Source organism: Vanessa cardui, chromosome 21 (assembly GCF_905220365.1).
Source record: "Vanessa cardui chromosome 21, ilVanCard2.1, whole genome shotgun sequence".
Lineage (NCBI taxonomy): Eukaryota > Metazoa > Arthropoda > Insecta > Lepidoptera > Nymphalidae > Vanessa > Vanessa cardui.
This window is the reverse complement of record NC_061143.1, coordinates 7,587,522-7,601,889: the sequence shown is the minus strand read 5'-3', so window position 1 is coordinate 7,601,889 and position 14,368 is coordinate 7,587,522. Positions and strand designations below refer to the sequence as shown.

Sequence of the window (14,368 nt, the reverse complement as noted above, 5' to 3'; positions counted from 1 at the left end):
TAGAGTAGGTATCTTCTTGAGGTGGTTTTAATTATGGATTTACGTTAAGTTATTTCCACATTCAGAAAAAATAATTAATTGTGTTCAGCTATGACTTTAGACTGTATGCAATATATTTTGATATAATTTAACGTAAATAATGCGGAAACATTTTATTGCAATATGTTGCAGTATCGTCAACTGCATTGTCAATACTGTAACTTTTAAATATAACATTACGAAAGTGGAGTAGTATTTAAATTAGATATGTTTATATTAAACAACGTTTGCGCAATCCCGAATAAAAGTAAATGTTGATTTACGTTGACTGCACTGTTACATGATCGAATTTCTTATTTAATTCGAGTCTTTCAGAAACCGGTAGTTAAGTTTGGAGATACATTTAATTATGTAACCTATATCGTCACTCCACCGTGCCTGAGGACGTCCTACACTACGTATAATAAAATTGGATTGGATTGGATTGAATAAAAAGTGTCTGTTTGTAATATTAAAATAGCCGTTTTACTCAATGCATCTGTATCTATACACGGTACATATACCAAAATAACATTTTTTACATTTTTTCTCTGTCTCTCTGACAGTCCGTCTGTTTATTCCAGCTAATCTCTGAAACGGGTGGACCGATGATGAGGGGACTTTCACTAGAAAATAACTGATATAATAAGAAGTAAATCAGGCTACGATATTTTTTTATTTTCGTTAAATTAAAACGCGTACAAGGTCGCGGGCACAGCTAAATAAATAAATAAAGTAAAGTAAAGGAGGATTTGGTACGTACAAATAACACAAGCACCATTGTAGCTAGTGGTACGGTGAGCGACAAAAGTGCTGCTTGACGCCATGACACCACAGTTCCTAGTAAGTATGCGATGAACATTCCCGTCGATGTGAAGCTGTTAGTCAGGGTTGTCAGTGTTCCACGTAGCGTCGGATCACTGTAAAAAACAATAAATTGATCTTACATTTATTTTACTTCTATTTACTTTTAACAAATTAGACATTATTCATATACATATTAGGATATTTCATTTTTCTGAAGGCATGGATCTAATGGCTTCAATTTGTATTTTGTCGTAGGTATCTATTGATACGTTTTTGTGCGTTTTTGCGTGAATTCAGCTTGGGCGCAGTGGCGTAAATAAGGCGGTGCCACCGGTGCCCAGGCACAGGCACGTAGACTATTGGGGGCGCAAGAATAGACAGACTGGGAAGGACTATTGTTTTTTCGTTTTGCTCTTGTTAAGATTCCACTGAGCCCCTAGTACTCGATTCCAATACAAACGTACTTACATGCTAGTATCATTATAAACATACATCGTGCTCATTTTTTTGGCAGCTCACGAGCGTATTTGTGTTTAGTGCAGGGTTGCCAATGCCTATTTACCTAATTCCCCAAAAATCTAAGCGAAATTCCCCAAATTGGGGGAAAAAATGTCCCAATTCCCCAAACAGAAATAAAGGAAAAAATCATGTTATTGTATGTTTTTTTTTTCAATGCATATAAGTATCGCACTGGATATGATACGTTAAAAGATGTTAATATACGTCAATGGATATGAATGGATACTTAAGCATGGGATAGCATGTTAATTGACATTGATACGCTGTGAGCGTTGATGGACGAGCAATTAAAAACGGCATTCTTTAGCAGCTGAAGCAACAGCCACGTGTCTCAGTTTTTTATTTACGAGCCGTATAAATGTGTGTGCTGATAGGTGTGATTTAGGCCTAAATGTTCATATTGTGAAACTTTATTTAATGAATACATTTAATAATGGTGATATTTTCCTCAACGATTTCAGGCACGTCTTGTCTCATCGGAAGAGAATACACTTATGATTACGTCATTAGTCTAAGGGCTAACATAACTGCAAATGCTGAAGTACTAAGTTCGAAACCTGTGTAAATGGTTTTTCATTACCTCGGGAGTTTCCTAACTCTAACTGGCCGTGTCATAGTTCCATACCTCTAAAGATTTCATAAACTTTCCGCCGGATCTCTTTCCGGCCGTATGAAATTGTCGTCCTAACAGATTAGAGGCCGAAATAGTTTGGAGTGACGTCAACTTAAGTTATATGATGTATATGTACCAAAGATGAATAACTAGTCATGTTAAATATACTTTCGGTTTGGTACTTTTTCACCATCAATCTATGTTACGAATAAATTATTGCGCAATTACCAAACAACCTAGATCAACATCTTTATCTTTTCGAATTGCTATTAACGCATATTTAATTAATATATCTTTGATGACAACATAACTGTATAACGGTGACCGTACCTAAGTTTGTTTGATTCGGTTACTTTCGTTCATACAATGTAACTGTGATTTTGTTTTGCTTGTACATAAAAAAACAGACTTTAATAGGGAATGAATCATATTTGAATTACAAAATTAGATACAATTTGGATACTTTTTGGATAACTTTTTGTCGCATTTGCTATCGAAACACTTGGGCCTTGGAGTAGTAGTGCAAAAAGCTTCATTAAAGTACACCTCGACTAATTGCCTCCATAGGTGACAGAAGGGCTGGATCCCTTTTTGACCCAATGATCGGAATAGCGATGCAGTCGAGAAATGCTGCTAACATTCTTGTCACTATTCCATGTGATCAAATTTTATGCAGTAACTATTCTTAATTCATATTTGTATATGTTTAAGTACTATTGCTAATAATAAGCTATTTCATTGGTTTTTAATATCCATTTTATATTAAGTAGAGGTTAAGGAACCCAGTAAAAGTTGATTTTTTTTATTTCTAGTACGTATTTGCCGAAAAATATCATATTAAAAATTCCATATTTAAATAACGCGCGAAAACGCTACTTAGACAATATGGCGCTGCAAATGGGTCGATGACGTCACTTTGCTGTATTTTAATCTGTGGTACATATAGTAGAAAAGCAAGGTTTACAAGAAAGTGACTTCATCATAAGCCCGGCCAATCAGGAGCGTTTTGTGTCACGTGACAAACGTTTGAAAAAATGCATTGTTATTTATAGATTTTTGAATAAATTAAGTACTATTTTCAATTTTCGTTCGTATATAACCATTTTTAAACTCATAATATACAGTGATTACAATAATTGACAATTTATTTTTCGCATTGTCAAATAGCCTATTCTTATATAAATATAATATATAACAGTTCATTCATACAAGTATTAGTCATATAATTACCTCTCATAATTAGAATTTATATAATTAATTATTCATAAGTAATGTCATCGACCTTAAAGCCGTACACGTTATAGAAACAAAAAACGTTTAACAGTTCTCCCTTCGGCTTAAAATCATTTGTCGTTACAAGCCTCTTAGACGTCAATTAGTAGATAAAGAAATTTGATAGGTGCTGTTTTCAACCAAACCGATCAATCTTCTTTGTGTCTTCTTCATCCTACGTGATATTGGAGAAGTAATCTGTAGTCTGGCACAACTAAGTCATTATTGAATGAAGTTCGTATTTATAATTTCTATATTAATTAGATAAGAATGATAGGTCAAGTTCACTTCTAATGTATGCACATAGAAACGTATCATTATAACTAATTTCAATTTTAAAAATTCAAAATTTGAAAAACACACCTGCTGTATGTTTGAATGAATTAATTTAAAGCGGGCGACACTCGAGATAATGAAACTATTTCATGTCTGTAGAATCAAAATCTGTTCAAGCATTCTAAATCAATGATTGAATAAAGAAACTCACATTCTGAGATGCTCTTTTTTAGGCTGTCATGTAAAAAAAAGACAAAACGAATTACATTTCAAACGTATGTGTTTTATCACTACATAGTACTAAACTTACCGCTGTCTGTCCCTATGTATGCTTTGAAATTACACAACGGATTATGATACGTTTTTTTTAATAGATAGTGATTTGAGAGTAAGGTTTTTGTTTATAACACATGGAAAATATAGTAAAGAACAAGAAAACATCTGTTAAAGGTCGCTAGTATTATATAAATACGATAAAAAATGAGGACCTATAAATATATCACATTCATTATTTCAGCGCATCTAATCAGAGTATTGCATTTATAAGAAATTAAATAGCTTAACATGTTTACGACCTGAAGATTATGGAGGGATTCGATTGGTTGCGTAAGGCTGAGAACCGACAGCATTGGTCCTATTTGGACCTGTATCCGGTATTGGATTCTGATTGGCTGATTTTATTATAGCTATAATTTTCTACTACTTTTTTCTATCTTGATCTATTCAAATATTGAACCGTTTTCCTTGTAATTATATCTATTTTTATTTCTTTTTTAATTACACTAATTTTAATACTTCCGCAATGAAGTAAATTATTTTAAATATAATTCTCCTTCACTTGGGTATGACTTTTTCCAGGGCCGTATTTAGGGGAGGGCAACCGGGGCAACTGCCCTGGGGCCTCCACATGAGAGGGGGCCACAGTTTTCAGCAAGTTAACAAATACTAAAATATAGTCAAATTAAAATAATGTATTACTTTTTATTATTTTATAAGTTACCGATACAAATACGAAACAATTCATAGTTTACTGATTGAAATAAAAAAACTAATTAATTCATAATAATATAATTATTAGGGTGTTCACACTTCTGTTCGTCTAGGGCCCTCACTGCTTTGTGGCCCCGGGGCCTCCACAACTTTAAATCCGACCAGAGTCGGATAACATTTTTTATAAATTATATATAAATAATTTTATATAAATTGAACTAGAAAAAGTCAGAACTTTTTCTAGTTCAATTTATATAAATTTACTTTATCTGCTAAGTAAATGTGTATCGTTTGGTCATGTGTGCTTTAGAGGTGATCTTCAAAATCGTCGCGGAAATCAAAGAGAATCGATTCTTGATGGTCTTTCTACCTTCTATGCAAGTCGGTAGTTTCGAATTTCATTTAACCATGTAGGATTAATTACCACCTGACTATTCAAAAGTATTACATTCATGAAGTATTATTTAAATTAATGTGATACTTTTGCTGATAAGCGTCTGGGCTGATTATTATCTATGTTAATGCTATAGGGTAAAATATATACATATAAATTTTTAGTATAGTTTCTGATCGTTTTGAAACTATGAGCTAGTATTAAATAAGAAAAAATATAAATTTTAATTTGAATGAAGAAGTGGATTTCATGAGAAAAAAAACGTAACTCACTTTATAATTTGGCTTTGAATACGGATTAACATTTTTTTTCATTTTTAATCTTTAAAAGATCTTTTTTAATGGAGGTATTGGATATAACCGTGCTAATTTATTTACTAAATAAAGGTCAGCTGTCGTATTATTCTAAGTCTTTATGATAATCTTATGTGTTTTATATTATTAAATTGTATATCCATGTTATATAATAAATCCTGATAACACTTATAAATAAAACATCGTGGATTATCGCTGCATTTATATTTTTTAATTCACATTATAACAGATTATCTATGTGTGAACCTTCGAAATGTTATTTATGGTTTATTTTGGCCGGATATTGACTCTTATTACTAAGGCAATAGGAGATTTATTTCCAACGAAGGATTAAATTAACATACCTCAGAGCAATATTTTCCATGCAATTTGTTAATAGCTCTCCTATATTATGCACTGCGGTGAGTTATTGATGAATACGTTACTTTATTTTTTTATAATATATTACATTAGATATAATATAATATTATTCAACTTTACCACTTAACCTTACTAACAGTTTCGATATCAAAATCGTTGACATTCAAAACGTAATTTTCGCGAAACCCTAATGGATATCACAGATTATTCAAAATTTCAATTTGTCTAATAAAATCTCGATTATATTGGGTTTTTTCAAAGTTGCTTATTTCGCTTAGTTCTTTTTGCGATCGGAAAATACTATAAAGGCATAAATAATAATGTAAATGCAAATCAAAATAACGTTAATCCTCACAACAAATACAAATCTTCTATTATCGAGAAGAAAATTCACCAACTGTTGGTCAAGTGATGGCATACCTTAGTGGTAGCCGTCAAACAACAATGCTTAGTATTATTGTGTATTGGTTCGAATGTTGAGTGAGCTAATCATTACATAGTATAAAACAACATCGCTTACCGCCGTCTGTCCCTATGTATGCTTAGATCTTTAAAATTATACAACGGATTTTTATGCGTTTTTTCAATCGACTTCAAAAAGGAGGAGGTTATCAATTCGTCTGTATTTTTTTTATGTTTGTTACGTCATAACTTTTCACTGGGTGAACCGATTTTGGTATTTTTTGCTTGAGAGGCAGCGCTTCCCGTGTGGACCCATTTGACACCGGCTCCAAAAATAACAATAACTACATATAACTACGTATATAATCGTAAATCGTCTTTTAAGAAATCATTGTTCATTTCATCGTACTTAGGAGGATTCTAAAAAATATGTTGAATACGCAATTATTTTTATTACTTTTTAGTGCACATTAATTTGTTTGAAAATAGCGTTTTGTTTGAAGTCGGTTTTTGTTAATTTTTTATTTATTAATAGATAAAATGTTTCGAAAAGAAGGAATTTTGTATTTAATAGATATACAATCATCGACATCGAAGTGTGTTTAGTATCAGAATTACACCCGTAGGGAGGCCGGGGCGAGCCGCTAGTATAACTAAAAGCGCAAGGGACATAACGCTTAGTTCCCAATGTTGACAGAGCATTGGTGATGTAAGGAATGATTAATATTCATATCGTCAACGTCTGTGGGCGGTTGTGACAAATGGTTCGTCTAATAGAAAGTACCATCAGGTGAACCGAGTACCAGTTGTCCGCCTACATGTACCATAAAAATAGATATTCGAAAAAAACATTTTTTTTATAGGTGTCATATTTTGGTAATGATTTTGTAATGACGTTGAGAATAGGATATTAAAAACTTGATACTAATATTTTTTAGGTATTAACTACGTAAAAAATCGCCAGTGCAGCGGAATTTATGTTTTACGTACTACATGGACAAATTTGTTTATTTTGCGTGCATGGCTGAAACTGAAACCCCAAAGAATAATAAGTGCTCAAAAGTCATCTTCGATTAAATTTATTGCAGTTCAAATAAATTTTTGGAATAGATTTTCCTATCCATGTAACAGACACAATTTTTTAATACAACTGATTTATTGTTTTGCCAATACGGATGACATTCTCGGATTAAAATATACAAATAAAATAATTAAAAGTGCTAATCAATAACAATTTGTGTCAAGCGTAACATATATATATATATACTTATATATTTTTTAATTATGCGTAATATTGAATTTTTGATTCAGCATTAAAACAGCGTGTTCTTTTTTTTATTGTGTTCGACTCAAAATTATAATTTTTTAAGCGAAGCGACGAAATAAATAATGGTAATTCAAAATGAGAGTTATAGTTTAACACGTGACGATCACGTGATGCTATGACGTCACATGACATGTAATCCACACTGGTACGCTAGAAGCAAGGCCAAACGTCATTTGTCAAAACTGGTCACGATGTTCTAAACTCTACGATAATATTTTACCGAGGATGCCTAACCATTTTCCCCTTATCCAGTGTAAGTTGAAACGGCACAACAGCCCAATTGTCCCTCTTTGCCAGGAACGAAAGATCTTTCAATAATGTATAGATTTGCTGTAACAGCTACTGTAAAACCTATCAGTATTTAATTCGATTTGGTTATAGTTGAGTACATTTCTTTTATAGAAAATCTTTGAAACTTTTGTTCAAGGACATTAAATGTTTGTTAAGTCAAATATTTATTAATATTTAAATAAATACACTATTTAGTATGTAGGAGCCCTCTATGACCACAATTGCATATCAATTAAGAGATGCTCAAGTAATCTTTCGCCTTGAAGATAAGTTTTTTTGCCACGTTGCTAATATACAGTTTAATGTATGTAAATATGTCTGGCAGATTTTCATCTGACCACGATATGTCCCATTGCCAAGCACGAGATGAAGTATTAAAGCAAATAAGAATTTGAAAATTTCTTACCTAATTTCTCCGACGTAAGTAACAGACGGGGCCTCCATAATTCCTGTGCCGATACCCAGAAGTGCATTGCCTAAGAACAGCGAAGGCACGTCCCATGCAAAGTATAAAAGAAGCCACGCTATTAAGTGCGGTATGTTTACTAGGAATAAAGCCTTTTTTCGTCCGAAGTAATCCAACAGCGGCCCCGAGAATATACTCCCCAAAGGTTGGCATAGGAACGCCATACTACCTGAAAATATAAATACGTCACACTGATTTTGAATTGCTTAACACGTTATTACAGATGTATGTTGTTGTTGAAACATATAACATTTGTATTTAATAGAGTATGTATTTTGCTCATTTTTCGCTACGTAGCCAGCCTAGTAGGTATCAATTTGCCAACGGGTGTAATAATTTGAGTTATATCATATTATATATGACACAAATATTATCTTCTGATTTAAGTTTATGTGTATTGGATTAATACTTAAATTTAGATTAGAATATAATATTATACCTTTAATATGAAACTAGAAAACAACATTACTTTTTTTTATTTTACTATAAAATTCTTCATTATACTAAAAACAAAAAGCTAGATTTCGATAAAAACTTTAATTAAATCAATAATGACGTAAGGGGCGTTGTTATAATCATTGTATCAATACTAATTTCATTTGTGCATTTAGAAATGTATTTTGAATGTATATTAATTTTATTTTTATTTAAATGTTTATTAATTACAGGAAAATCGTGTTATATTTCAAAACTCATTTAAAAAAAAAATCATTAGACAAAGCGATTTATTGTTCATCATATTATCTCGATAATTATCAAAATGGAAGACTTATTGAATGTAACATTACTTTGATACTTAAACCACCAATTGAAAGAAGGGATAAACGCCACTTTTCGACATATTCACTTTTATACACTCTTACATTCTTTAGACGTAGGGTCTGTCGGTGAATATATCAGGATTGATATTTTCTTAATAATCATTGATGTCCTATAAGTTTATAAGTTGAAAGTAAAAAGTTATGAAGTTCTTTTTTATTATCTCCGTTCCTATTTTTTTGGATTTATTCATAACAAAAGAAAATCAATGTATAAAAAAATCATTTTTTGTCATCATCATCTAAAAAATATCCAATTTCTGCTAAAATTCAAGAGTGGGTGGCATTCTTTGCAGTAAAGTAGTAAAGTAAAGTTTTTTCATGAGAGGCAGTCAGGCTTAAAATAGCACAGCCTCTAATTAATGACGATATTACCCAAAGTAGTCAGCAGTTGACTGTTGGAAAATCGAATTCTTCCACGTATCCAAATAAAGGGCAGATAAATCAATTGTATTCAACATCCGCGGTTGTATAAACCTCCTATTATAAAGATAAAATTGATCATGGACATGGACGGATCGAGCAATCTCAAGAAATGAAGCTTAGTATGTTGTGAAATAACCGGCTATGCTTCTCAAGCACATAAAAAAATACATTAAAAGTTTGATAAATATTCAGTTATTGATTAATCATCAATTTGGTTAAATAATTTTTAATTTGCTTTTACCTCTTTTATTACCTGTTATATTCAATTTTTATTTTCGATAACAGATGGTCAAGTTGCTCAAATTTTCCACTGCTTAATCTGTTTAGTAGCTATCTTTTAATATATAATAAGGTCCGGAATTTAAGTACTGAGAGGAGTCAGTAACAGATATGTGTTTTAATGTTAATAAATTACGAGAAATAATCTGGATGAATCTCGATAATCTGACTAATCACGCTTGACTTTGCAATGTTTCTTACAGAACCGAAACATAGAGAATAATACGAAATATAAGATCGAAGCATTTTAATTTTGGTCACATTTCACATGTTGACATTTCTCGCTAGTGTTTTCAGGTGTATCTCGAAAATTTTTCTTTCAGAATAAGCAGTCTCTCTTAAATGTACGTATATCTAAATCATATTTGATGTAATCGGCAATTGATATAAAACAATTAGTGCAGATGCAGTGTTTAGGTATAATATGAAATTTCCCATTTATAGTTTGCTTATTTATTTGCCTTATCTTTCCACTATTTATTTAAGCTGTTTTATCACAGGCGTGCAATAACATAATGACAATTGTCAATTAAGGTTTTGTTGATGGGTAACAATCGGGTTTTTTTCATTTTCAATTGCACGACATTTATTATTATCTTCATTTTCCAATCCAAACCTTGATTATCCGAACCCTGATTTATTTTATCCGAACGCTTGATTTTATAGAAAAATAATATAAAATTAATATGGATGTCAACGTGATTTTAATAATATGTATAATGGTGTTCTTTTAGTTCAATCTCTAAAGTAAATACATTTCTATTATCCGATCGAGACTCCGTGTTTGCTCTTAATTAAATCCGATAATCAAGGTTTTACTGTAATTATCTGCTTTGATGAAGTACACTTTACAAGTATATTTCCTTGTACGTCGGAAATAAGGACAAAAATCTAAAGGATTGAACGTTTTGTTTGATTTAAACGGTCATGTTGTATAATATCTTATTTATCTTTATAAGTTCAAGAGATCACTTGTAACTAACCTGTACATATATTTCAATTAAAAGGTCAAAACTATTATTTTATTACTTACAACATTGTAAAGACGATATACAATTATTATTATTCAAATATATCTAATTTCTACAGATCTATTTACGGAGTTGGTGATAGTGAAGACCGTAGATACACAATACATTTATAATTTTGATGTATGATTGTGCTTTATTTATTATTTTATTTTTTTACGCTTGTTCTTACAAGATTTTCTTGAAGTTAGTTTTGTAGACAGAATTAAAAAATAATTATGAATAATTTGAAGAATATTTTTCCGCCATTATGTTTATTTACGTCAGTAGGCTTATAAGGCAATAAAAATAAAATAATGATTAAAAATCTGTTTTAGGTAAAAGGAAAGAGAGGGCTAATCAATGAATAGAGGCCTTCTCGTGACCCGACCCAGCGCTGATTAACATGTATCTTTATTCTATACTAATAACAAAACAGTGACCCCGTTACTTTGTACAATAATCATAAAACAAGATGTATTAATTTATTGCCCTCGTTCTACTTCGAAATTGTTTTAAGTAGTTGCCGAAAAATGCTTACACTTCTATTAAATTTTTCTCTCAAATAAATAAAAGATAATAAAATCTATGGTTATAAATGATGAGATATTTTCTTTGTTTTCTAACTGAAAAATCTTTAAAACCAATTTACATAAAAATTATACCGGTTTTAATGAATAGTACGTATATATATGTATGTATATATAAGCTTCTATGTTTCCTAGTTTTAGACCTGACGAGGCAAGCATGATTTTCATATTCTTGTACAAGATATATAATAAACTTTTACGAATTAGTTCATGATGGTTCAATGATTAAATGAATACCGTGTTAATTCGAATTTCAAAAAAATTACTGAAAAAAATTGAAATTGTTTTAATAAGGCGTATATATACGTAAGGTGGTCTCTTTTGAGTTACATTAAAACCTCTTTTTCTCGCTTCACGTTACATAAGAACATTTAATAAAATATGTGTTCATTTACAGCATTCATAGCATTTGCTCTTCGTTTTATAAATAAATAAACTATACTATACTACTATACCAAATTTTTGCTTTTAGTTAGTAATTTATTCTTACACAAGTTACATTAATTTCTAACACACGTTTTTTATTGGCATATTGAATGATGCAACACAAAAGGGACCTTCAGCTTATTTTAGCAATATATGTTCATATATCCTTTAAACATTTTTTACTTAATTTATTAACGCAAATCTCAATACAATCCGTTTATCTACTTAGTAAAACTAATAAATTAGTGCGGGACGAGACTTTGGGCTAAATGACATATGCATAGAGCATAATTTATTACATGCGGTCTCGTATAGCATTTAGAGTATTTAATATTGTTAGTATTTCTTGATATTATTTATTTAAGGCAATATTGTAAAGGTTTTTTTGCATTATCGCCATGCAATATGAGAAGAATATGAGAGTAATTGCAACTTAGTATTTTTTGTAAGTATTTCTGTTTACATGATTTGAGTATTTGTTTCATATTAAAGAAAAATAGCGATAAATAAAAATTGGTGTAAGTACTTTAATAAAATATAATTTTTAAGCAAAACTCTACTCACGATATGAGGTTAGTTATTCGAATTTGCTTTTAAAAATGCGCTTAAGTTAGAGAAAGATTTATTTTTATTTAGAAATGAATTGTAAAGAAGTATAATTGTGAATATATCTTACCGAACCAGGACGCTTGTTTCTTATTTAAAGACAGGCCCTCTTTGGCGTCTAGCACGTCGGGAAGAACCATTGTGACGAAACTGATCGACATTCCGAGTCCAATCAGCAAAACGTTTAGCGCTAGACATGCTAAAAACTGAAAAGAGGAAAATAAGAAATTTTACTTTTTAATAAATACCAGACCTTTTTTAAATTAAAATTATAGTATTTAATTTGTAATTATTCATTAACATTAGTTGACTAATGCTAAGCTACTCGACTGAAAGTACCTTATTCTCTTATAATCTGTTGCGTGATATGAGTGAAATTTTAGTGTGAATGTAACTCTGTCTGTCTGTCTGGCTGTGGGTTTTTGGCTCTTATGGCTCTGGCTCTTTCACGAAAACCGGATGAACCGAATTTGATAAGATTTCGTGTAAAACAAACTTAAACTCCAAGAACGGACATAGGCTACTTTTTTGCCTGACAGATGACTCTAAAATGCAAGCGAAACCGCGGAAGACTACTAGTAAGATACGATGTGATATATGTATTTATAACAGTCCTTTTTTAGTAATACTTCTAAATGCCTGGAAAGTATGAGAATAAAGTGTGATTAGCAACAGCCCGTAAGGCTAATCTAAGGTTTTATTGCAAAATAAGATGATTGTATTTTTTATTAAGTTGAGGCGAAATCGGACGAACCAAGCGGCAAAAATCGTTTCTAATTCGTGACATAATGATATGTGTACCGTTTGAAGAAACACCAAATTCTTGAAACAATTTAATCTGCTTTTTTGTGTATTGACGTTTTGTCTAAGTTATCGGAATCGCTTTTCATCGAAGAAATGCTGTCAAAACTTCCCATATGATCTTATTGTACGTTACGTACATAGTTCTTGAAAATATTTAACGTAAATACATATCTATTTTTAAAATTAATAACCAAATATGAAACGAACATATTAATGTTCTATTCTGTTAAAAAAAGATGAACCACTATTATGAACTTTTGACTTAAATTACGTTAAAAACCATTAATTAATGAATTAATAATTTTTTACATATTATATTCAAAAATTTTAATTATACAATTTTCATAATTTTTATGTGTCACAAAAGCTGTTAAATAGCGTATATATAAATAAACATTAGAAAAAATTATTCGTTTACTAAGGTCATAGAACAGTTATAGATGTTGATTTCGGATTCAAAATGTTTGTTTTTAGTTAACAAAAAATGTAACCTTAGATACATCCATTCCGGTTTGAACCAGTTAATGACTAGTATGGACGATTGAGCAATCTCAAATGTTTTAGACTGTACGTTTACATAAAAGGACTGAATTCAAAAACGAATAATGAAATAAACTAGTCTATGAAAGCTTTAGTTTAATATGATATTGTATAAAATGATTTATTTTATTATTTTATTTTAATTAATAACCTACATTAATTTATTTTAGATTGCGTAATCATTTAATCTATTTTGAAGAGATGTACTGAAAATTTTATTCAATTAATATTCCACTTATAGTTGTACTTCTATTGTATTGTACTACAAATGCTTTTACCAGTTCATTTTCGTAGATTCTGCTATCCGAAACGGTGGTACGTTTATTTTTAATACAGTTCTGTAAAAGGAGGATTTAAAAGAATTTGTAAAAGTCTACTTAAAGAAAATAATTTTTATTATAAAGATTTAATAAAATGTCGCTAATATTTTACAAGTGGTTTTAAAAAATCCTTTGACCAAATATACTTGAGCCAAAAATTGTTGCTATATTTAAATAATCAGACAACTAGTGTAGTTTCATCAACAAAGATTATAGTTTCTATCACGTGATTATCGGCACTTTGACGGTATTGTGAACGAGGCAGATTATATTTCTCACGGTGCCCGAGTCAATAGTCACCACTTACCACCAGGATACCGGTTTGCATGTCTGCTTCCCGAAATATATAAACTAATTAAAAATTCTAACCTGTTTGTGTCTATGTTACAAGACGATTTTATTATCTTAACTGTATACTACTCCGTTACAAAACGAACTGACACTATTCTTTGCCTTTATTTTAAAGTATAATTTTTTTGATTAGGTATATATAATATATGTAA

General features: G+C 30.6%; 1 protein-coding gene across 4 annotated transcripts in view; it reads right to left on the bottom strand.

Annotated features, from left to right (window-relative positions):
* Positions 1–14,368, bottom strand: part of LOC124538701 (facilitated trehalose transporter Tret1-2 homolog) — a 47,857-nt gene that overhangs the window by 5,482 nt on the left and 28,007 nt on the right. For all 4 annotated transcript variants that reach the window (XM_047115851.1, XM_047115849.1, XM_047115852.1 and 1 more), the window contains exons 3-5: positions 12,272–12,407; positions 7,990–8,218; positions 782–938 (exon numbers count right to left, since the gene is read on the bottom strand). In XM_047115851.1, coding sequence (XP_046971807.1) covers positions 782–938; positions 7,990–8,218; positions 12,272–12,407 — 522 coding nt within the window. The remainder of the gene's footprint in view (positions 1–781; positions 939–7,989; positions 8,219–12,271; positions 12,408–14,368) is intronic.